Raw genomic sequence first — 25,532 nt, 5'->3', positions numbered from 1 at the left:
TATATGTCCACGAAGCTGCAAACAGTGTCACGCCTGGATCTGGTCTGGGATACTTACCTTGCTGATTCACTGAAAGGTAGTACACGTGCAAAGCGGGGACAAGGTGTGGGGAGACGTGTGGTGGCTGCCGCAGCCATACCGGGAAACTGGCAGAACTTCCTACGAGTGGACAGCAACAAGACCGAGCTGTTCAGGTTCCTCTCAGCAGCTCTCATGGAATAGTTTGACCAGGAGGACAAGCAACTCGTCATTACTGATGGAGAGGCAGTGCTCAGCAAGCCACTACTGCCAGATCTGACCTCACTCGCCCCATGTAACCATGAAGAAGCTGACAGTCGGATGTTGCTGCATTCATCTCACGCAGTCCAGCATGGACACCATGCAATACTCATCTGGACTGTCGACACCGATGTTGTGGTACTGGCAGTGTCCCTGGCACAGGAGTTGCAACCAGAAGACAAACTGTGGCTGGCATTCGGAACAGGCCAGAGTTTCCGATACCGAGCAGCACACGAAATAGCAGCTGGATTGGGACGAGAGAAGGCTCGTGCACTGCCAATGTTCCACGCTCTAACTGGATGCGACACTGTGTCTAGTTTTCATAGACATGGCAAGAAGACTGCGTGGGCAGTCTGGACGGTACTGCCAGAACTCAGAGGCGCTGCTGCTGCTGTCCTCTGCACCTCGTGACATACCAGACGATGCAATGAGCATCATCGAGAGGTTTGTGATCCTGTTGTATGATCGAACCAGCAAATGCACAGACATTGACAAGGCCAGGAGGAAACTCTTCGCAAGGAAGAACAATGTGCAGCTCATCCCTCCAACGAAGGCAGCTCTGGAGGAACATGTCAAGAGGGCAGTGTATCAAGGTGGACATGTGTGGGGTCAGATACTGCTGCCAGCACCAGAGCTCCCTCCACCAACCAACTGGGGTTGGTCAAGGACTGGAGAAGGACAGTACACACCTTACTGGACCAGGCTAACTGAGGCAGCTCACAGCTGCATTGAGCTGGTTTCATGCAAGTGCAAGAAAGGGTGTGTGAGGCGCTGCAAGTGCAAAAAGGCTGCCCTTCAGTGCACAGCCCTCTGTGTGTGTGAAGGGGACTGCACATGACGATGAGTCAACAACATACATGTACTTGTGGCAATGCTGAACTTGTTAACATGACACTGTTTATGTACATGTCTCTTCAGTACCGGTATATACCTAGCTTCAGATACCAGTACACCTAGCCTCAAATACTAGACCATGTAGCATGTCAGTATTATACCTGACATTTACAGAACTAAGACATTCTTTTCAAAGTATTGTGTTGAATCCAATATTTGCCTAGATAATTTCCAAATAAAATTATATAACAGACTGTGATAGATAATATTAATTTGAAAATGGTACCATTGGATTCCTTGCCCCCAAAAACATACATTTAGATACCAGAATCAAGTCAACAGCTGCATTACGTCCAGAGATAATAGCAAATGTAGATTTGAAGTGGTGGCCATTTTAAAATCCAATATGGCGGACATAAAGAGAGAATTTCAAGTGGCCCAATATCTGAAAATGTTCTCAACATATTAATGTACATTTGTGCCAAATTTGGTGCTTGTATCACAAAATGCACAACAGGTTTGCTGTGCTGCTACACTACAAAATATATTCAATTCGTCCTTGTCACACAACCAACCTGTCCACCAAATTTCATCTGAATCTGTCTACAACTTTGAGATATCCTGCTCACAGACAAATAGATAGAGGTGAAAACATAACCTCCGTCCACCTTTGGTGGCAGAGATATTAAAGAAAAGATGGTTAGGATTAAAAAAAAAAATTAGCTGTGATCAAGACTCATGGTGAAGCTTGTGTGTGCACATGAGAAAGATTGAAAGAAATTAGGAGCTATCATTGTACTTTTACATGATTTGCACAGACATGAATCAGTTAATAGTGGGATTTGAACCTGCGTTCCTCACATCATAAGCTTTGTGCTCACAGAATACATCCATACATACACCTAATTTTAGTATGATCTGAGGATGGAGGTATCACTTTAGAAGTATGTTGGCTGCTCCAGTAACTTATACTAAAGGCTCAACCACAGCCCGAAGAAATAAATGTCCTTTTAATATAGTGTTGCTCCATATTAACATGATGAGAAGAAAGGTAACCAGAGTGGTGTCAAAGCCACCCAATGCTCGCGTGTTTATACATTTATCGTTTTTCGTTTTTAAAAGACTAGTCTAATAATATTTTTTATAAAGCATTGCATTGGTCTGATCCAAATAATTTTAAAGCAATATATGTATTTGTATATTGTAATCAGTAAAAAATAGTGTGGTAGATAAAAACATTAGAAAGGAAATAACTTGCACCAAAACCTTTAACATTTTCACGCTCACGCTGGCGCTCATGCCGGGGGTATCGCTATAGCTCTCTGTTCTTCGAACAGGTGAGCTATAAATTTCAGAAAATTTAGCATTTTCTGTACGATTTCTTTCACAAAGCAGTGGAAAGTCTAACTTTTGCATCGTGGCACCTTGAGCAGCACATTGGAAAACTAATCACTCATTCATAGACACATTGTTTTCCAAATTTTAGCAGAATTATCAATTTAATTAAGCTAAAAAAAATTTCAGCATCGCTTTCACGGATCGATTCGAATCATGACATGAATTGGTGAGGATTTAAGTACGAAGTGTACTGCTTTTGCAGGTCTGTGAATGTCTCAGGTCTACAATGCATTAAAAATGGGGGCCGGAGTAATGGTGACACGTATGAAGAAAAGTAGCAACGTCGAATAAGCATCGACTAAAGTATTGTTCGTGCCTTATGTTACTCTGTTATTAAAAAAAGTATTATACACACAGGTTAAGGGAAACAGAAAATTCACAACCAAGCAATTAAATGTGTGCAATGAAGTGTGAACATAACGGAGAAGGGCCCATCACCATAATTAGGCCAAATCACCATCATTTGTATTATGGTAGCTCGGTTTTTCAAAGGACATTGAATAGACTTTTATTATTTCAGTTGAATTAAAACACAAAATGTGTCTGCCTCCGCCGCATTTTATAAGGCAAAAGCAAAAGAGGGAAAGAAAACCGAAGAGATTCTAAAGTTTATGCACGATGTAATCCCGTTGAGCCAAAAATATCACAAAAAGAATTTCGCTCTGAAATCGTGTACATTAATTACTAGTCAAATGCCAATGTATACCAGTAACTGGAGCTTCCAACTTTGGTGATGTGTTCACTTAAAGGTTACTCAGTTGCAGAATAAGCACCGAGGTCAGTTCAACTTATTCAGCTCATTTGCTTCCAGCAAATATACGAGGTGCACTGCACACTGTGTAACCTCAAGGGCCCAACAGATATAGGGCCTGACTCATCCACACTTCCTGCCTTACCTATTCATAGCTGCTCTCAGGAAGCTGCCCGAGTACCACTGCCAAGGGGTCAGTTGGCAGAAAAATAAAAATAAAAAATAAAGCAGCTGCCTCTGTGGAGTACATGGGCTCCAGCCAACTACACTCTTACCTGCTACCGAACCCCAATAACAATCCCACACTGTTGCACAGGTGCAAAAAAAAAAAAGAAGAAGAAAAAAAGAAAAGGGTGCTTACATTGAGAAGCTCTTCCGCCGGCTCCTTTTCACTCTGTCCTCTTGCCAACAATCGTGCTCCTGCAAAAAAGGCAGCCATTAAACCTCCATGCCAAAATGGGCAAATAATGTATTTGGGTACCCAATGAGCGTACCATGCTGGTTTTGATGAAATCTTAGAAAATCTCCACATTCCTGATCTGACCACTCTTTCTTCTCTGCTAAAAAGGCCTGGATGATAAACAGCAATGCCTCCTCTCTATTGAGAAAGTATTCAGGCCAACATAACATTCATAAGGATGCTTGTGACATTTTACCTTGCTCCAAATCCTCGAGTGCCTTGCGCAAAGCACCGTCAAATGTCTGTGCATCTGATGGGCTGAGGAACGTTAGACCAAAACGTTTTTGGTGTATCTGCCAGTGGTGGAAAGTAGGTGATACCCGGTTGTAGACAACGTCGTGAGCTAATAAGCATTCCAACATCACCTAGACAGACAGGTCAAGGGGAGCAAAAGACGATGGGTTAACTAAAAAGACACAGCAGCATATTGTCGCGACTTTGGAAAACCGGTGAGTTCCATCCAATACACAAAAAAAGAACCCTGGAGTTTTGACATATCCGTAGTATTTTGTTTCGACAGATTACCTTTCATCTCGTATCAGTGGACAGGGAAAAGTGTTATGTTTGTGTAGCAGGTTTGAATTCCCTTTGCAACTCTCCTCGAAACCTCCTCCCTTCATATTTCCCTTCTTATCTCTCCCCATCACTCAATCTTTCTCCTTCCCTGCAACTCTTTACAGTGAATCCATACACAAACAACACACTCTACAAAACCAACATTATATTCATTACAAGACGAGGAGATGCGTTTTGGATTCCACAACTTTTTGAAATATCATGCTATATATCGTTTTTGGACCCATCTATCAATGGTGAAGACTCACTTAAAAAATTATTGGGTCCGGATCCAGATCGTGACCAAAATCGAATAAATTCTTCCTCGTCACACACCCAATCTGTCCACCAAGTTTCGTCTGAATCTGTCCACCAATTTCGGCTGAATCTGTCTACCAAGTTTCAGCTGAATCTGTCCACAACTGTTTGAGATATCGTGCTATACTGAACATTGTTTTTGGCCCCATCTCTCAATGGTGAAGAATCACTGAAAAAAGAGAAGCCGGATTCGGATCTGGATCATCACCAAAATAGAATCATTTTGTCATTGTCACACACCTAATCTGTCCACCAAATTTCGTTCGAATCCATCCACAACTTCTTGAGATATCCTGTTCACAAACAGACAGATATGGGTGAAAACAAAACCTCCACCCACCTTAGGTGGTGGAGGTAATCACATTTCATTACAAGTCCAATAGCCATCAGCATAAATTGGTACGAAGCTGGGATGCAAACTTCCTCAACGAGAGAAGAGTCAGAACATAGGGCCGCATATGGGTGGGATTGCCAGTGGATGGTGTCGGGAGCTCAACTCGTGAACATAACCCAACAACAGCCACGCTCCAATGCGAAAACAACAAGCTGCACCGGGATGATGGTCGGTTCTAAGCCACGCCTCGGCTGAGAGTTTTTAAAGTCCGGGCATTTCAGAGGTTTGGAGATGTGTGTTGCGTCCAGGGAATCCCCAGAGCCAGTGAAGTCATTGAGGAAAGCGCCAGGAGAATGTGAGCGACTACGCAGACGGGTCCTGCTGGAGGCGAATGAGCGAGCCACGGAGAGTGTGCTGACAGGCTGCGGAGTTCTAGTCTCTGTACAGACCAGCTGATACATACCGATTCACAGCACCTTTCTCTTGCTTTCCCCAATTCTAATCATTCGCTTGGAATGCACAAGAGCAATCAACAATTGCTAACCCTCGACTCACTCAGAGCTGCGTTATTGATTCACATTCACGACTTCCTCAATGCATGACGAAGCATTCACTGCATTACACCATTACCCTCTCCTCTCTTCACACCCAATCCCCCCTGAAGTTGGGACAAACGGAAGCCTGTAGGCTTACGTCGGGTGAGCGAGATGTCGCCAATGAGCCCTGACTTCTTTATCTTTTTATCACCCTTGCTCATCTTGCTTCCCAGAGTGAATGAGGCGCCTGTGTCTGTAGTTTTTTGGTGAGGTTGACCGGCTAATGGGCTTGCGTGTATAAGAGTGAGACTTTCTTTTGTGACACTGCATTGCTTGTACATACATGCTTATTTGGTGAACATGACCATTCGTTTCCAACCTGCCCGATTGTCTCTTTCTCCATTGGTTCGACACGTGTGTAAAGAGTGGATGGGAGTTTTCCCCGCAGTTTTGCTTGTAATAGAATAGCTGACGTCCCACTTACGGTTGCGCTCGGCAGTGCTTGATCTAATAGTAGTGGGCATCGAGAGCACGGTTCCCATTCCATTAATTTTTCGGGAAGGTAATGCGGGAATTGAGCGCGAGGACCCTACCTAAATGAATCGTCTCAGATGGTGTCCGTGGTTGCTCAACCTGTTGTACCGGTGAGTTATCTGTGGCTTGTTGGCTTCAGGGTCAAAGGTCCCCAACGGGTCCGAGTAGCCTCTCCTGGCACGGCCGGCAAACCCGTAACAACATATTAAAATGAATTGCTCAGTTTATGAAAGTGGTCTTATTCTACTGCATCAATCCTTGAAGTACAATATTATTTTCCTCTTTGTAGTAGATTTTTTTAAAACGAGAAATAATTTGACAATTTCTCGACAGGTGAAAACTGGTAACAGAATCGGAACTTGAGGAAAAAAATAAAAAAGAAAAGAAAGAAAAAAATATTTTGGTCTTCATGAGTAAAGGTTGGTGGTTGTATGAAGAATAGCAAAATGAAACAAAACATCATACACAACAAAATGGCCAGCGACAAAAAAGATAAGCATTAATAAGCAACAAGAAAAAGAAAAAGTCAAAATGCAAAGACATCACTGCAGGCCTTGTAACATTCCTGTGGGATAACTCTTCGTAATGAAGGAATCTTTTCGTCTTTCTATTTACACTTCCCAGGTGCAGGCGACACAGAAGGCACTTTGTTAACATGAGAGATGAGGACGATGAGTCAAACAAAGCACGCCACATCCGCCCAAGTCACAAAGGAAGCGCTAATCATGGGCCTGGCTGGACGCCTGCAACAGTGAATACAGCTCTCATGCAGAGAATCCAAAACGCATCTCCTGTTATTGACTTGCTAATAAAAGCAGGTGTGGATTTATTGCAAACCACCAGTAATCACAATTGTTTCACGTTTTACAAACAATGCTTATAACCGAGTGTTTATCTGGTTCCGAGAGGGATTCGAAGACCAAAGCCATTTCGTTCGCCTTTCGAAGATGGTTTGCTTAGCAGCAATCCATCTGAACCCACAGCTCATGATACCGCGATCCCAGGTTAAAATCATGTGTACTGTGTTGATTTGTCCATTTGCCACTGAAGTCCTTGTATAAATTTATGTTAAAGTATGACGACATCTACTCGTATGCTTGTTCTGCACGTGATAGAAGCTCCACTGTCGGAATAAATTTTATTTTATTTCTTAAAAGCGATGAAAGACAGATAGAATCTTCACACGTTGTTGTAGTCATGGTTTTTTTTTCTTTTTTCTTTTTACAAACTACAGACTTGGCTCTTTTCCAATCCGTTAAATAAATAGTCATAACTTGCCTTCAAAAAAAAAATAAAAAAAATAATAAAAACTTCCACCAGATTGCTTTTTTCTTCAAAACTAGGCATTTAGCCAAATCCTATTAACTGGATAGATGGAAGTCCACAAAATACTTTTATCACACCAAGTTAATGAAACATAAATAATAATAAGACATCTTATGAGGATATACAAAGGAGCAATGAAGTACAGGAGGAGGCCGTTTGGCCCATCCTGCCTGCGCTCTATTAATGCCACACCAATTCAAACCGAAAACTTATATACTTAATTTCATTGGGGATTGGGGAAAAGGTGTCACGAGGGGGTGGACAGGAGAACAATGGGCCAGTTAAGGGGCAAAATCACCAGGGTGGTTTTTATCTATCATTAAAGGATGAAGAGGATTATTGGGTCAGGAACGGATAAACACCGACAGCACATTCACTTTTCGATTAGACCTCTCACAGACATCACAGTCACGACACAAGATGTATACAGTCACCCATCCATACGTCAGCTTTATTCATGTATGTAAAGCAATTAGTGATCAAAGATGAGAATAAAAATCATTTGGACATGTGGGACGTTCTCGAAATGGCCGCAGAGAGAGGTTCATCATCGTTGTGATATCACAGGACCATCGGTGCTTGGAGACCAAGATTACATCCATGATCCATCCACCCATTATCATCCCACGGCCCCTTGACAACTCAACAGTAAAAGATCTCAGATTCAAGAACGAACACCCAGTGCAGTATTGGAAATAATTATGCACACCCACGCACGACACCACATCCTGTACTTGTGGAAACGAAACGACATGGCGAATATACAGATTGCTTAAGAAATCGCTGAATATAAAAGGAAAAGTTGAATCGTGAGCACTTGTATCTTTGTTTGTGAGCACATTGCCTCACAAAGAACATTTCTTCGACACATCGTTTTCATTTCACCATACGGCTCATCAATGGACAATCGTGGAATGTCGTTCCAAGTGTCCCGTATCGTTTTTCCATACTTCATGCGGGTTGCTCGTTCATCGTTCCTATAAAAGCCCGTACCGCTTCAATAATGTTCACGCCTGGCCTTCGTGTCGGTCAAGCCGTGGCTGTTGGTGCTTTGCATCCTCCGCTACCATCAATACACCATTTACCACATGTTATGTTGCGTGCTTGAAATCACCGTTTTGCTGGAAGAATCCTCACCTGCTGCTGAATTGTGTTCCCAAGGGAACAAACAGCATGATGGGATGAAATCTGTCAGATGACAGAAATTAGGGTGTCATCAATTTTATGCGATCACAGAAGAGGCTGGCTAAGATGCAGCCCAAAAACCTTTACTTCTTCTTCTTCCTTCAAATTAAATTCAAAACATGTATTTCCTTCAACAAAAGTAATACAGTATATCAAAGACAATGAAGTAGCTGAAAGTACAGGTGGCACAATGGCTGAAGGTTCATAAGGTACAAGTAGTACATGCCTGAAGGTTCAGGAGGTACAGGTGGCACAGTGGCTGAAAGTTCATATGGTAGAGGTGGCACAATGGCTGAAGGTTCATAAGGTACAGGTAGTACATGCTTGAAGGTTCAGGAGGTACAGGTGGCACAGTGGCTGAAAGTTCATATGGTAGAGGTGGCACAGTGGCTGAAGGTTCATGAGGTACAGGTGGCACAGTGGCTGAAGGTTCAGGAGATACAGGTGGCACAGTGGCTGAAGGTTCATGAGGTACAGGTGGCACAGTGGCTGAAGGTTCAGGAGATACAGGTGGCACAGTGGCTGAAGGTTCAGGAGGTACAGGTGGCATAGTGGCTGAAGGTTCATAAGGTGGAGGTGGCACAGTGGCTGAAGGTTCATAAGGTGGAGGTGGCACAGTGGCTAAAGGTTCATGAGGTACAGGTGGCACAGTGGCTCAAGGTTCAGGAGGTACAGGTGGCACAGTGGCTGAAGGTTCAGGAGGTACAGGTGGCACAGTGGCTGAAGGTTCAGGAGGTACAGGTGGCACAGTGGCTGAAAGTTCAGGAGGTACAGGTGGCACAATGGCTGAAGGTTCATAAGGTACAGGTAGTACATGCTTGAAGGTTCAGGAGGTACAGGTGGCACAGTGGCTGAAAGTTCATATGGTAGAGGTGGCACAGTGGCTGAAGGTTCATGAGGTACAGGTGGCACAGTGGCTGAAGGTTCAGGAGATACAGGTGGCACAGTGGCTGAAGGTTCATGAGGTACAGGTGGCACAGTGGCTGAAGGTTCAGGAGATACAGGTGGCACAGTGGCTGAAGGTTCAGGAGGTACAGGTGGCATAGTGGCTGAAGGTTCATAAGGTGGAGGTGGCACAGTGGCTGAAGGTTCATAAGGTGGAGGTGGCACAGTGGCTAAAGGTTCATGAGGTACAGGTGGCACAGTGGCTGAAGGTTCAGGAGGTACAGGTGGCAAAGTGGCTGAAGGTTCAGGAGATACAGGTGGCACAGTGGCTGAAGGTTCAGGAGGTACAGGTGGCACAGTGGCTGAAGGTTCAGGAGGTACAGGTGGCACAGTGGCTGAAGGTTCAGGAGGTACAGGTGGCACAGTGGCTGAAGGTTCAGGAGGTACAGGTGGCACAGTGGCTGAAGGTTCAGGAGGTACAGGTGGCACAGTGGCTGAAGGTTCAGGAGGTACAGGTGGCACAGTGGCTGAAGGTTCAGGAGGTACAGGTGGCACAGTGGCTGAAGGTTCAGGAGATACAGGTGGCACAGTGGCTGAAGGTTCAGGAGATACAGGTGGCACAGTGGCTGAAGGTTCATAAGGTGGAGGTGGCACAGTGGCTGAAGGTTCATAAGGTGGAGGTGGCACAGTGGCTAAAGGTTCATGAGGTACAGGTGGCACAGTGGCTAAAGGTTCATGAGGTACAGGTGGCACAGTGGCTGAAGGTTCAGGAGGTACAGGTGGCAAAGTGGCTGAAGGTTCAGGAGATACAGGTGGCACAGTGGCTGAAGGTTCAGGAGGTACAGGTGGCACAGTGGCTGAAGGTTCAGGAGGTACAGGTGGCACAGTGGCTGAAGGTTCAGGAGGTACAGGTGGCACAGTGGCTGAAGGTTCAGGAGGTACAGGTGGCACAGTGGCTGAAGGTTCAGGAGGTACAGGTGGCACAGTGGCTGAAGGTTCAGGAGGTACAGGTGGCACAGTGGCTGAAGGTTCAGGAGGTACAGGTGGCACAGTGGCTGAAGGTTCAGGAGATACAGGTGGCACAGTGGCTGAAGGTTCAGGAGATACAGGTGGCACAGTGGCTGAAGGTTCATAAGGTGGAGGTGGCACAGTGGCTGAAGGTTCATAAGGTGGAGGTGGCACAGTGGCTAAAGGTTCATGAGGTACAGGTGGCACAGTGGCTGAAGGTTCAGGAGGTACAGGTGGCACAGTGGCTGAAGGTTCAGGAGATACAGGTGGCACAGTGGCTGAAGGTTCAGGAGGTACAGGTGGCACAGTGGCTGAAGGTTCAGGAGATACAGGTGGCACAGTGGCTGAAGGTTCAGGAGGTACAGGTGGCACAGTGGCTGAAGGTTCAGGAGGTACAGGTGGCACAGTGGCTGAAGGTTCAGGAGGTACAGGTGGCACAGTGGCTGAAGGTTCAGGAGGTACAGGTGGCACAGTGGCTGAAGGTTCAGGAGGTACAGGTGGCACAGTGGCTGAAGGTTCAGGAGGTACAGGTGGCACAGTGGCTGAAGGTTCAGGAGGTACAGGTGGCACAGTGGCTGAAGGTTCAGGAGGTACAGGTGGCACAGTGGCTGAAGGTTCGGGAGGTACAGGTGGCACAGTGGCTGAAGGTTCAGGAGATACAGGTGGCACAATGGCTGAAGGTTCAGGAGATACAGGTGGCACAATGGCTAAAGGTTTCAAAGGGAGAGGTGGCACAATGGTTGAAGGTTCAGGAGATGCAGGTGGCACAATGGCTAAAGGTTTCAAAGGGAGAGGTGGCACAGTGGCTGAAGGTTCAGGAGGTACAGGTGGCACCGTTGCTGAAGGTTCATAAGCCTTCATCCCAACAGTTAGGGGTTGGCAACTCAGATCCGCCTTCCCCATTCTCCTCTGTCTTCTGCGTCTTCTTCCCTCATCATCCATTGTTCTTCAAATCTCCCTCCACTGCATCCCTCCGCTGTAATCTCTGTCTTCTTCTTCATCTATTCCTTCTAATTGGCTCATTACACACCATCTTCATCGATTCCTCATCATGTGTGCTCACCACCGCCAACCGAGCCTCTCTAATCTTTTCTGCGATACATGCAACTCCGGCTCTTTTGCGTATCTCCTGAATTCTCAACCACTCTCTTGGCGATGCTCTGAGAATCCACCAAAGCATTCTCATCTCTGTCCTCTCCAATAACTCCTCTTCCCTTTTTCTTCAAGACCATCATCCCAAACTTTGACTGATGTCGAATAAGAGTCATTAGTTGTTGTGGAACATTCAATCTTGGATTCACATGCAAAGAGCACATCTCCAGCTTTGCTCATCCCGCGTTCGTTTCAATGATTTGCTTACCTGTTCCGAGCACCAATATTTGACTATGCACATCCAAGGACAGCATTTAATGATATTGTGGATCTGAGTGTTCTCAAGGTAATATTTATACCTGCGGCTACAGATAGGTCAGGTTTTTTTTTTGTACATCTACATAGTCGAGGCTCATGTAAGAGCAATAATTGTACTCTAAAGTCGTCTGCCAAGTTAAAAACACACCCTGAGATAATTGATTTGATGAACCATACTCTTAACAGAACGTTGGTATTGCCAAAGCAGTTTCTTGAAAAGGGTTACACTGGGTAGTTTGCCATTGCCTTCTCCACATTGTTTGTCTGTGCCCTATCCTTTGAAATGCTGACCATCAAACAAGGAAGCAACACGTACCATTTTTAAAGTCTTTGGTTTGACTGGGCCAGGGTTTTAACCACCAACCTCCCAGACTCAGAGCAGACGCTCTAAGCATTACGCCAGCGAGTCTGATCGGAGACAATCACTACTTTCCACATTGACCACTTTGCATTATCAATGCCAGTTTCACGTAGCTGTGCATCTCAAGATGGCAGCGGCCACTTGTGCATGGTATCGACAGGCTTTATAATCATGCGGCACTTTGTGATTGGTTTAGAGGACAATGAATCACGATGTGATTGTATGCTTACCTGTAGTTGATATTCATACGTGACAAATAGGTCACACAACCAAAGTATGTGCCTTGTAGCATTATTTGCTATCCTGTGGCTACAGCAAGGTCAGGTTCAGCACGGCCCCTTGTCGTGACATTGATGCAATGCCCCCTGTAGGTTAGAGTGGGAACTTGCAATTTGTTCGTGGTGCTGGCGATAGCTCACCTTCTCTTGGTGAAGGACACCATACGATCTTTAACGTCCACCAATGAATGCCAGCAAACTTGACGCCAAGGTTAAAATCCATTCAATGGATGGTGGACAGTGCACACGTTGAGGTCTAACCCTGCATGTGAAATACCAGGGTGACTGTTTATAGCTGGGTCGAGATTCAAACCCAGGCTAAACAGCCCAGAGGTGAGTGTGTATACCTCTAGGCTATCCTGTTAGGCCACTCAAACACCGTCTAGCTACTACCACAATGTCAGGCCGACACCAAACAGACAGATGTTCCACTTACAGGTGCATGACGTGATTGGAGCCAAGGTGTGAAAAATCAGCTCAACGGCCACCGCAGTTTGGAGCTACATTTGTTTGTGTTTGATCGTGTCATTGCGATGTCCTTAACAAACAGAAAACTACCGTCGCAATTACATCTCAAATATCATCGCACGCATTCACTCAAACTATTTAGCAAAAGTCATCATGGTAGCCACTATTGATAATAATCCTCTAACAGTTTGCCACAGAGTCTGGTTAAATATATAAACGAGAGCCTAGACGATGACACGCCATTGTATATAAATAAATAAAAAGTTTTGTTTTCTTTTAATCGAAATTTATCCAAACGAATACGAGTCATGCTTAATGAGAAACATGGAACTTCAAAGAAAACCCAATTAAAATATTCTTCATGATATAGTTGGCCAAAGCCACAAGTGGATAAAACGACGGAGGATGTTTTGCACGTGCAAAATAAACTTACCCACTGATCTGACAAATGGACAAAGTTTCGAGGTTACCGCACACTTTACTATGTCGCTAGAAATCGACGACATTGCAGAAATGATGCTACAACTTGCTACACTTACTACAATTACAATTTTGAATGTGTGATGGAAACCTCATTCTTTGATTAAAATGTCAAATAAATTGATCTATAATAATATACGAATCAATTAAATGGATTAAACAAACACTTGTCTCTCCAGAAAGCTAAAAAGAACCTCCACTTGATTCCTCGAACCATGTTCTTGTTCAAGTCAAAATCTCCTCGGCTGTTGTTGGGGAGAACGACCACACTGCTGCAGAGTTTCACTGTTGGTTAGAGCTGACGGGCATGGAGATTAACTTCACAAAAATCTTGTCTCTCTGTCTTTGTCTCTCTCTCTCTGTCTTTGTCTCTCTCTGTCTTTGTCTCTCTCTCTCTGTCTTTGTCTCTCTCTCTGTTGTCTCTCTCTCTCTCTCTCATGTTGTCTGCAGCAATCATATCCATCCTCTAGAGTCTAGACCATGGAACGCTGAATAACGTGGCGATGCAGTCGTAATCAAACAACTTGCTTTCTAATCATGTAAGGCTAACCCAAATGAGGGCAGCCTTAGGTCATTTTGCAAGGCTCACAAGAAGTGGATTTCCATCCAATGGCATGCCAGAAAACAACATCTGGCTAACTTTAAGCTGTACTCATCAACCACTCCCTCCTCCAAGTCCTGGAGGCGCCTTAAGTCTGGCTCTGGTGTTTGCACTGCTTCCATCCACTCTCTCATCTCAAACAAGCCAGAGTGCCGCAACTCCTGTTTTCCTCCAAAGCTCATGTGCCTAACCTATGTCCCCACCTTGCCCCCAAATGCCCAAGCCTACCTGTACACTGACATTTTCACCTGAGAAGGTAGAAAAAAAACAAATTCTGAACAGCCTTGACGATGAGCCGAGCTGGGATCAATGCCAGGGTTCTTAAATCCTGCAGTCCGACCAACACTTCTCCTCTGTCTGCCCTCTTTAGCCTGTCCTTCATCACCTTAGCGAGTTTACTTGGCGGACAGCAAGGATCACTTATATTCACAAGGATGCCTAAACAGATCCTCTCAACTACAGACTGGTAAGTTTACTTCCAATTATAAGCAGAGTGATGGTATCCGGCATTGCTGCCAACTTCAAGTCTTAACTCTTCTCAAACAGCCTAATCTCTCATCAACAATTTGCCTACCTCCTAGTCATTTAACTTTGGACATTATGCTTCTTCTTTCTCCCTCTCCCTCCCTATAAAATGGATGGAGGCCCTGAATCTTAAATACGAGGCCAGAGTTTTCTCTCTGGACATTAACTACGGCATTTGACAGTCTGATACTCCACTCTGTGTGCCAAGCTTTCTGCCTGTGACATCGAAGGTCACATTAATTCCTGGCTTGCAGGCTTGCTCTACCAATACAGCAATCATGTTGCCCTCAATTGAATCCTGATATCTACTTCCAGAACTGATGGCGGAGTTCCCCTAGACCGCATATTGGACCCACTCTTGTTCTTTGTGAAATTAATGACCTCCTGATGCTCTGGAAAACCCTGTTTTTCTCTTTGTAGATGACTCCATGGTATGCTGTAGGGCTACCAAACAACAGGGTTGCTGCAGCAGTCTCTCTGCTGACCTGGAAAGGCTCAAGTGCTGGTCGAATACATGGATTATGTCATAAAGTTTGGGCAAATGTCATACTCTCACCCAGTCACTCCAGAAGGACTGTCTTCCAATCTGTCATGAATGTGAGCATTTGAGAGGAAGAGGTTGTAAATCAATTAAAATGCTGGCAGGATGGCTTAGAGGTATGCACGCCCGACTCTAAGCTGTCTCGCTTGGGTTTGAATCCCGACCCAGCTATAAACTGTCATCCCGGCATTTTACAGGCGGGTGATTCATCAATGTGTGTGCCGTCCCTCAGATGGACGTTCATCTGGCATCTTGTCTGCTGGCATTAGTTGACGATAAAGATCCCGCGGTGTTCTTCGTGAAGAGTAGGGCAAGCTATCGCTGGCACCATGAACAAATTACAGATTCGTACTCTAACCTACAGAGGGTACTGCATCAGCAGCACAGCCACGCACTCAGCCAATGATGTTACCTCATAGTCTTGTGTTGCACACAAACGAACGAAGAGGTTAACATGCTATCATAAAAGTGTATTTTCTTGCCTGGAACAAAGTCACGATGGTGTTGTGAACACGTTTACCCCAGGAACACCAAGTTTCCGTTTTCTTTTAATACATTAATATTAATATGGTGTTGCTTGGGACAAGAAAAGGCAAATGCGAAACAACGGAGGGCCGACTTTTTAAATGGTCAGAGTAATGTATGGAAGCAATTGGCAATTGATCGAAGTATATTTACCGCTGAAGACGTCATGGTTTGGATGTCAGCAGAAAGTTTTGGGACTCTCTCAAAGGTTCGCTCATGATAAGCATTTGAGAGAGTGAGGGGCCGGCAGCAAGACAGACGGAGAAGCAAATGAAGGAAAGGGGGTGAGAGCATAGAAGCAACAATGCCACGAGGAGTCCACTGGACAACAATACGAGGCAACGCGTTTTGGAGACAAACCGTGCAATATCGTGATTTGCCTAGGTGAGCAAACGGCTCCGGGACACCGTGTCAGCGTTCTCTTACAAGGTGATGAAGAAACGGCATTGCTGCATTCTTCAGCCAGCCAGGACTTCAAGAGCGGCTCACATGCCTGAGTGAATTCGGGGTTTCACTTAAGTGCCGTGCCTGGTCTGAAGGGGCGAATAGAGCGCCACTGTAATTTCACTGTGTAAAGCCGGCCAGGATTATGCGAATAAAGATGCTCCTGTGCACGAGTTTTTACCTGAGCGGTACGCCTGGTCTAACATGAGCTTCAAACTCCTGACATTATGCACTGAAACATCGCAATTACCCACTCACTTCCTCGTGGTCATCCTCGACGGGGCTTGTTGGAACATCGGCAGAGAGGAAGAAGACCATCAGGAACTGCATGCACATTTGGGGCTTGGTACCTTGATGAGAACTAAAGAGGCCATCTCACAATGCACAGCTCTACCCCCATAGTCATTGTGCCACAGCTAAGTAATTGATGTATATAACCCAGTGATGTTGTAAGTATTGATGTGTAATTAAATTAATTTGATTTATCTAAACCATAATCTCAGTGCAGTCATTCATGGCTTAGTTAAAGTGCATATTATTAAGATTGCGGTGAGAGTTAGGTTGCTGTCCCAAGTCAGAATTTGGAAGACAGCAAAACACAGCCGTGCCACTCACAAACCCATGTATACATTTCCACAATCAATCATTGGAAGCGACTCGGTCTCTTGAGCTTCTGAGCATCGCCATCAGTCACCGACTCTCCCGGACAAACCACCGATCCAAGCCGGCCTCAAATTCAATGTTGAATGAAGAACTCAACTTGCTGATGAAAGCTGTCGACCTGCGTCAACGGACAGGTAGAACAATGGATGAAATCAACAGGATGGAGCCAGAGGATGCTAATCGCCGCGGGAAGTAAGGAGAAGCTGACGTTTCGAGAGTTTCATCGAAGCAAAAGGTTAATGCCAGAAACATCAGTTTCTCCTTGCTTCCCATGGCGGTTAGCATACACCTCAGTCTACGTCCTGTTGATTTCATCCACTAGAGCCAGATTCAGCTGTATACTGTGGACCGTCCGTTGCACGAAGACATTCCTTCAATGTCTCATGACCCACAAGGCCTTTGTCTGTTATATCTTACGGATAGATGCCACCACTGTTCACCTACGCCTCTCTCTCATGCTATGGACTCCAAAGCTCTTTATATTATCGGCATCAACCACAAAAATGTTGTCGGTCTGTTGTACTCCCATCGCAGACAGGTTGGTGGCCTGTGTTTTTTTTAACTGCCTCTATTCTGGTCTTGCAACCTCTGCTCTTTCAACCGTCTGAACCTTCCCATTTCCTCAAGTGTGCACACATTCTTCCAGTAACCTGTTCCTTGATAAAAATCGCAGAATCTAGATTGACTGCTCACCTCCACTCTTTTGTTCCTCTTTTCTCCTGCTTGTGGAACTGCATTCATGAGGCGGTGCAATCCCACTCTTCTCTCCAGGACTTAATAGACCTCACAGGTGCATGCACTACTCATACGCTAAAAGGAGGGGAATACAGTGTCCAACTCTTAGCCAATTCGCTGACATTAAACATGTTCTCGTGTCAAACGGAAGTGCCCATGTCATGTGTACTTCCTCCCACAATAGGTCATGTGCCATATGTTGCGTGTCACAAATTAAAAAGCAAAATAAAAAAACGTTTAGGCACGATTTACCTTTACCTTTGGCCAATGGGTACAGGTATCGAGTGTGGAACTCAGAGCAGCGTTCATCCCGACGGTTCAGTGGCAGCCAGTCTTTATAAAGTCTGCTTAAGTGTGCAGGCTGTCTTGGATATAAATAGTTGTCCATAGCAAGTTATGCTTACTTTTGTGAAATGACAAATGATGATCAACAGACAAGTACAGTATGTAGGCTCATATAAAAAGTTGAAGCAATTTTGAAGACTCCTAACAGTTTCATCATCGTCATTTCATTTAATGTTATTCCACAAATTTGCCGCATCACTCTTCGTAATTTAAAAGTCAAACAGTGCACATTTGATTCAGAATCTGACGTTATCCTGCGTGGTTTCACCTTCAATCCAATACACAATGATACAGCCACCGATAACACAGATAACAGCAAAGGGGGAAACAGAAAAGTTCTTCAAAGACTTGTTCATACAGAAGGGCGAGTCTGCAGTAAACCTGAAATTGAGGGACCCGAGGTCTGCGTGAATGCAAGTTTGCACACCAAAACTTCTGAGGCTCAGACAATCCATCTGGGACCACCGATTAGTAGCATTGAGTAAATCTGCGTGAACACAGCAGCAGAAGCATTCGGTCCGGGCGTGACTCGGTATCCGGTATCCGAGGGCACGACTCGGTATCTGAAGGCGCTCGTCTGCGGTAATTCTCAGAGCAACAGTCGTCACGTCATCGGCGGCTATGCCATTTTGTGACGCAAAATAGTTTGCTGCCTGCCACCTAACCCATATGAAATGTTTATTTTTATTTTATGGGAATGGCAAAAACATTACTGCGGAGCAGTACGTCTGGAATAGATACTACAGATTATGAGGCTGTTTTTCTTTCTTTTTGCATATAAACTGGGACAAGAAAATGCAAGTATTTGTCCAAATCTAACTACTCTTGCATACCATGGGATTACCTTGTATAAATAAAAACACCACAAAACCGGTGCCCACTAGACAAAACAGTCACACAAACAGATTGCGTTCGAAAGAAAACAATCCAACGATCCATTCAGCAATCTTCCGTTCACGGACTCGATGATCCCCTAACTCTCTCTTGCCATACTATTTATAGTCATTGCTACACCAACACCAGACTATCAGGCAAATGTCAATGCTGTTATCATTATAAGAAAGTAAGATAAGTTATAGCGAAGTCATTAAACATAAACCACCTTCAGAGGTTCAACAAGCAAAGCAGATTCTCCTCTCACTAAATGGATGACACAAGGAAGAGATAAGAAGATGCATTGCGAGGCCGTGTACATTTTTGGCAAAACATGCTGGCCCAGAGCCCAACCCATAAACATCAGAACTTAGTTTGGAAAATTTCACCCGACTTACCTTACAGATACAGGATTGAAGACCAAATTCCCACAAATGCTTGTACCACGACAGGCTGTACTGTTTCTTCAAAAAGTCAAAACGATGCAAACTTCGTCCGATATTAAAATGACTGCACGCAATGTATGAGGGCGAATTACCAGTGACCCATACCTTGTTTCAATACTTTACCTAGAAAGTACTTCTTTTTTTTTTTTTTTTCATCAGTGATAAAATCTAAAATCGTGAATGAAGAAGCAACGCTTGGACAACTCAACTCCAGACCCTTGCCTTTAATGGTCAATTAAAATAACTTCACATAATGGAGCATCTGTAATCATTTGCAGTTTTGTGGGAAGGCATAAAATTAAATGAGGAAGCTTATCATGAGCCCCACTTGATATACAGTGGACTCACGCCAATTTGAATATATATATATATATTTTTTTTTACGACTGCTTGGAGAAAAGACATTTCCTGGAATCTGTATTTCATTGACATTTCTTCCTCCCTTTTGGTGAATTAAAAGGAGGCCCAGAGACCCAGAGGGTCCACACTCCCAACCCGCCTACCACCCCATACCACCTCCCCCAAACAAATTTGGCAAGAAATTTACGGATTAGACAGTGATTAAATGGCTGTTATAATCTAAATTGTATCAGAATTGAAAAGAGTCTTCAGGCGTTTGGCTAGTGGGCCATTAGAGATTTTGAAAAGCACTGGCTCCCCAACCCCCTGCCAATTATGATGCCTGTAAAACATATGGATATGATCATACATCTACCATGATTACATTTTTACAACTCACAAGGATAAAGGGTAAGGACCGTTGATTATTTTATCAGGGATCTATAGTGTGTACATTTACACACCATTTGGATGAATTTTGGATCCCTTCCTGCAATTTTACATCTATAGATCACACATTTGCAAGGATGGTTGAAATGTGACTGGACTTTTGTTACGACAGTAAAAACAGAGTAATGCATGTTGATCAATTAATTTTGAAGTAATTTATCTTTTAAGTGTTGGTAACCAATACCTACAAGATTCAAGTGGCATTATGGTTAGAGTATCTGCTCTGAGTTTAGGAGGTTGGTATGTCGAACTCTGGCTGAGCCATACCAAAGACTAGAGAATAGACAAACAATGCTGGGAAGGCAATGGTAAACCACCCAGTATACGTAACTGTATAACCCTTGCCAAGAAACTGCTTCGGCAGCACCAACGGTCTGTAAAGAGTATGATGCATCATATACCAAATCAACCAATGCCCATTTTTATTATCACATTTCCTGCTTTAAAGCACATGCTGAAATTAGTGGCAATTCAGATAACATCGGGGGTGCAGCAGCGAATAATTATTACATTAGTGCTCACCAAAAACACAAAGCTTAGTGAAATCTAGAGACGCTCGAGAGAAAAGTACGCGATGGAGATCGCCTGTCAAGGGTAACGTACAAACTTGGTTTGAAAGAAATGAAGACACGGTCAAATGTCATGTTTAAATTTCTAAATACAGCCCTCACATGTTTCTTTAAATGACATGTTTTCCCCAAAAATGAGATTGCTAAAACCACCGAAGTCAAACAAAGTTTTGGGGAAAAAGTTTCATTGCTCTTAAATCAATCTTCCTTTTTCCTTTAAAAATGAGGGATGGTTTGATAAACCAATTAATGAAAGTTTTAAAGAAGGATAATTGTAAAAGATAAACACCCAATCGCACGATCCTTTCAAAATCTAATGAATTTGCTTACCCACTGTCTCAAATATCAAGTGACTTTATAATTTTTATTATAGAATATTTATAAATTACATGAAAGACAGAAAAGTTGAAACAATATAAAAAGAGTGGTTCAATGAGTAAAAACGTTTCTATATTTTCAAAATGTTAACAAATTCCTGGAATGATGGAAAAACAGAATAATTTTCCAACAGGATGTAAGAATCTCATGTGCTTTAGTGGAAGTGATCGTCACCAGATGTCATGCATTCGACAATTCAAAATGGCAGGTGTATGTGCAGTCAAGTAGATTAGAATAATCGCCAAATGTCTGTGGAAAAAGGTCAAAGGCCGGATGACATTTTATCAGGAAATATGTGTATGATGAAACTATACAAATCAAAAAAAAAAAACAAGGTTTCAAAATTAGATGCAAATGTTGAAAGATCGATGAGAAAATGCAACGGAAAATGTAGTTTCCTTCTCCATGCAATCGTGTTTTGTGTCCTGTATTTGTATGCGTCGTCCTGATCCGTTAAGTGTGCTTGCTTTTCCATGAGCCTCGACTCTGTGTACAAAAAAGAAAGTTGGAAACCTCTGTGGGAAGAGCAATGGTCACTGTATTTTGGGACACAGAAGTATGTACTAAACTTTTAGTGAAAGTGACATGACCCTTAACATAAGCACCTATCACCATGTCCCAGAAAATGAGGAGATCTAACCAAGTGTTCTCAAACAGCACATCGGCCTGGAATATGGGACTTTCAAAATAACATTCCACCCCAGAATGCTCACGGCATCATAAAGTATTTTGTGTGTGGGAGATAAGGATTGTTACCTGAATTAGCTAACAAAGCTTCTAAAATAAACCAAAAATACTCGGAAAAGTACTTGAAAGAAAGGGTTGTGCCTCTGCACAATGAAAGACTTGGAGAATTTTCTCAGCTCGAACGGGAAGCTGCTGGTACTGCAAACTCACAACCATGTGGACCGGTGCAAGACCTGATTGGATGGGCGTGTGTGCATCACAAATCCCTTGATAGATCGCGACCAGTGAATGGACTGTGTATCTGGATTAGGTGGTTCTGAATACAGATGGAAAGGACATATCTGGGGCTTCTTGTGCATGTACAGGCGAAGTTTAAAATGATAATATTTACGATGATAAATCATGTTGAGAGGTGGAAGCGATGAGAGCTGTGAGGGCTGTTATAAACAAGGAGACAAGACATAAAATGTCATAGCCCCTGTGGTTCTATCAATTTTGCTGCACCGAGTTAAAGGGCTAGCCCATATTTACTAGATTTATGTGCATGTAATAAATAAAACTAGCCGAAACCCCGTCACAGACGGATTCCGTTCCATGAGCCCAATATGACAACCAGTTGCGGCTCTTGTAAGAGCCGGATCCCAGTCGATGTACTCCATGGCCTGACCTAATGAGGCCTACAAAACGTCCTTGCACACGACATTTTGATGTACACTACTCCTTGTGAAGAAGTTCCCTGATTTGTGCACGTGTCTACTTTGACGTACAAACACCGTGTCAAAACTTCTCAGGTCACAGTACCGACAGTCGACTATCTTGGATCTGATTGTGAAAAAATGGCCCACATATATAAGCCATTATTCATTAATTATCTGTGTGCCAAGTTTGAACAAGATCTGGAAATGCATGTCCGAGATATGGTTGAGGACGTGTTCAATACTGGGTATTATTTTTGACATCGAAAATGGCCACCAGTCTACCAGTTGGCCATCTTTGATGAAATCACAAAGTAAAGTGAGGTGCAATTGTATGCCATCATTTAGTGTGCTTGTGCCAAGTTTGAACAAAATCGGACCATGCATGTGCGAGAAATGGCCGACGACACATGTAAGTAACAAAATGGCCACCAGTCGCCATGTCGGATCTGATCTCGAAAATATGTGGCATGCATGTGTCAGCCATCATTCCTCATCTTTGTGCCAAGTTTGAACAAGATTGGTAAATGCATGTCCGAGAAAAGGTTGAGGACGCGTTCGATGCCGGGTTAAAAAAAAAACCTAAAATGACCGCCAGTCGGCCATCTTTAATGGCATTGCGAAACAAAATGATGTGCATCTGTCTGCCATCATTTGTTGTTTTGTGCCAAGTATGAATAAAATCGGTCCATACACATCCGAGATAAGGTTGCGGAAGCACGCACGCACACACACGCGCATGCATGGACACAAAAATCGAGACCAAATCCATGAGCCCCCCGTTTCGGACGAAGTCCAATGGGGGCTAATAAAGGGAAGGATGTTTTATTTCTTTGTTTTTTTTTTGGCCTCAAATATATTCTGTCCCCATTGCTCTTCCACCGCATCCCCGGTCTCATCCACGGATATTTGTTGCATTTCCTCTATTTTCGCAAGTCCCATTTTCATTCAGGAACAGAACAATTAAATTTCCACTCTTTCTTCTAAATGCTGAAAATTATGTTTAAAATATCTTTGAATTACACATTTCGCGAGCGTAAAGGCAGGTTAAAAGTGTCTGGCGAGCAGAACCGAGCCATTAAATGTCCACACACAGCGGATTCACTACTCAGAGGAGTTTTTCGCCAATACAAAAACTGATAAAACTAAAACAGCACTCGGTGGAGCGCATACCTCCAGCAGGCTGAACAGTTTACATTTTAAAAATCACACTGATAGGCGGATCTGCATCCAGACAATTCGTCATTGTCACACACCAAAATCTAATCGGCTTGTTCTTGTCACCTCCCCAACTCATCCGCCAAGTTTTGTCATAATCCGTCCACAACTTTTTGAAATATCATGCTATATATAGCTATACATAATCTATATTAGAAAGCAGGAGTGTCTGTCTGTCCGTCCCCGAACTACTCCCTCCGTTTTGGAGATAGCCCGCCAAACTTTCTGTGGAACGCCTTGGGGTCCCAGCCAGTGTCGTAAGGTGGGTGGGGGCTTTCATAAATACCTCAAAACAATTATGATTTTGAGTTTCAATCCGGACGAAGCTACTCCCGATCCGGATGTAACGTCAGAGTGGCGTTCCTCTTTGTTCACCTCTCGAGTGTTTGTAATGTTGTATTTTGTTATATTGATGGTTTAGTATTAATTTGTGATTGGAATGATGCTTGGGATGAAAATATTGAGATCAAGTTTAAAGGAGAATCAGGAAATAATGTGTGTGTTTCCACCTGCGACATTCACTGATTCGGCATTTGTATTTTTGCCATGTTTTGCCAAAGTCCTTCACGAACTGGCTGTCCAGCCTCTCCCGTGCTTCTCACACACCCAACACGTCCACCAAGTTTTGGCCGAATCCGACCATAACGTTTTGAGATACTCGTGGCCCCGTTGGACCAAATTTTCATTGGTCTTCATACCTTGCAGCATACCTGCCTGGTGTACTGCTTGAACAGAAGCTTACCTTTCATCGACCCAGATGTGCTTGGGCCAGGGCAGGGATTATAGGTTCGTTATTATTATTGCCAAATGATACAACTATTATTATTATTGTTAATATTATTAATTAATACACGATTGTTCCAATGTTATCATTATTATTGTTATTATCTCCACCACCGAAGGTGGAATGAGGTTGTGCTTTCACCCCTGTCTGTCTGTTTGTGTGCAGGATATCTCAAAAAGTTGTGGATGGATTCAGAAGAAATTTGGTGGAGAGATTGGGTGTGTGACAAAGATGAACTGATAATATTTTGGTGAAGATCCGGATCCGACTACTAAAATATTTTCAAAGTGATTCTTCACCATTGAGAGGTAGGGCTAAAAACAATATTTAGCACGACATCTCAAAAAGTTGTGGACGGATTCGGAAGAAATTTGGTGGACAGGCTGGGCGTGTGACAAGGAAGAATTGATTCAATTCTGGTGAAGATCCAAATCCAGAACAGGATACAAGAATTATTTAATTTTTAAAGTGATTCTTCACTATTGAGAGATCAGGCCAAAAACGAGATATAGCACGATATCTCAAAAATTTATTGGGCCCGATATGTTCTCATAGATCAGGCATTGCATGGCGGAGGTATGCGCTCTACCGAGTACCCTTCTAGTTTATGTTGTAATTAGAATACCATGCCGTGAAAGGACATATTGAGCTGCTTTACATACCTTAACATGGCGTGCGTTTAAAACATGGGAATTCTAACAGACTTTTTTTGTAGTTAATTAGCCTAACTGACTCAGGTCATGATGACCATGTTGGTGTCTCACATTCCACATCAGAATTTCACCAAAAACATCACACACACACACACACACACACACACACACACACACACACACACACACACACACACACACACACACACACACACACACACACACACACACACACACACACACACACACACACACACACACGTCTACAGGGTACTTACGGGTTTTTGGGCATTTTTGTGTCCTCCAGGTCTTTCAGGAATATGGGTCTCGGGGTCTTATGGATCTTCAAAGTCTTTTGGGTCCTCATTATCTTTTTGATGTTTTGGGTCTTTTGGGTCCTCATTATGTTTTTGATGTTTTGGGTCTTTTGGGTCCTCAGGATCTCCGGGGTATTTTGTGCCTCCAGTCTTCGAAGGGTCTTTTGGGTCATCCGAGTCTTAAAAGGTCGAAGGAGTCTCAGCAGTATAACGGGTCAAAAGATACATTTCAATAGTGCGTAATTAATGAATAGACTACGAAATTAATAGACACAAAAAGTATCTCTCTCTCACACACACGCACACACACACACACACACACACACACACACACACACACACAC

At 43.7% G+C, this 25,532-nt stretch overlaps 1 protein-coding gene and 1 long non-coding RNA gene across 8 annotated transcripts in view; one reads left to right on the top strand and one right to left on the bottom strand.

Annotated features, from left to right (window-relative positions):
• LOC147032111 (uncharacterized) overlaps nt 1-7,087 on the top strand; it is a 45,393-nt gene extending 38,306 nt beyond the window's left edge. The window contains exon 2 of the long non-coding RNA XR_015055037.1: nt 6,624-7,087. This is a non-coding gene — a long non-coding RNA (uncharacterized LOC147032111). The remainder of the gene's footprint in view (nt 1-6,623) is intronic.
• LOC147032110 (sprouty-related, EVH1 domain-containing protein 1-like) overlaps nt 1-25,532 on the bottom strand; it is a 90,234-nt gene that overhangs the window by 24,539 nt on the left and 40,163 nt on the right. For 6 of the 7 annotated variants that reach the window (XM_085869429.1, XM_085869430.1, XM_085869431.1 and 3 more), the window contains 2 exons: nt 3,919-4,087; nt 3,624-3,682 (listed from right to left, as the gene is read on the bottom strand). In XM_085869429.1, the coding sequence (XP_085725555.1) occupies nt 3,624-3,682; nt 3,919-4,087 (228 nt within the window). Of the gene's footprint in view, nt 1-3,623; nt 3,683-3,918; nt 4,088-4,835; nt 4,889-25,532 lie in introns of all 7 variants that reach the window. The other variant, XM_085869435.1, reaches the window with a different exon arrangement.

The sequence above is a fragment of the Eptatretus burgeri genome, chromosome 2 (assembly GCF_056783735.1).
Source record: "Eptatretus burgeri isolate ZD-2024b chromosome 2, Ebu_testis_v1, whole genome shotgun sequence".
NCBI lineage: Eukaryota > Metazoa > Chordata > Myxini > Myxiniformes > Myxinidae > Eptatretus > Eptatretus burgeri.
Note: the sequence above shows the minus strand (reverse complement) of the source record. Positions and strands in the feature narration are given on the sequence as shown.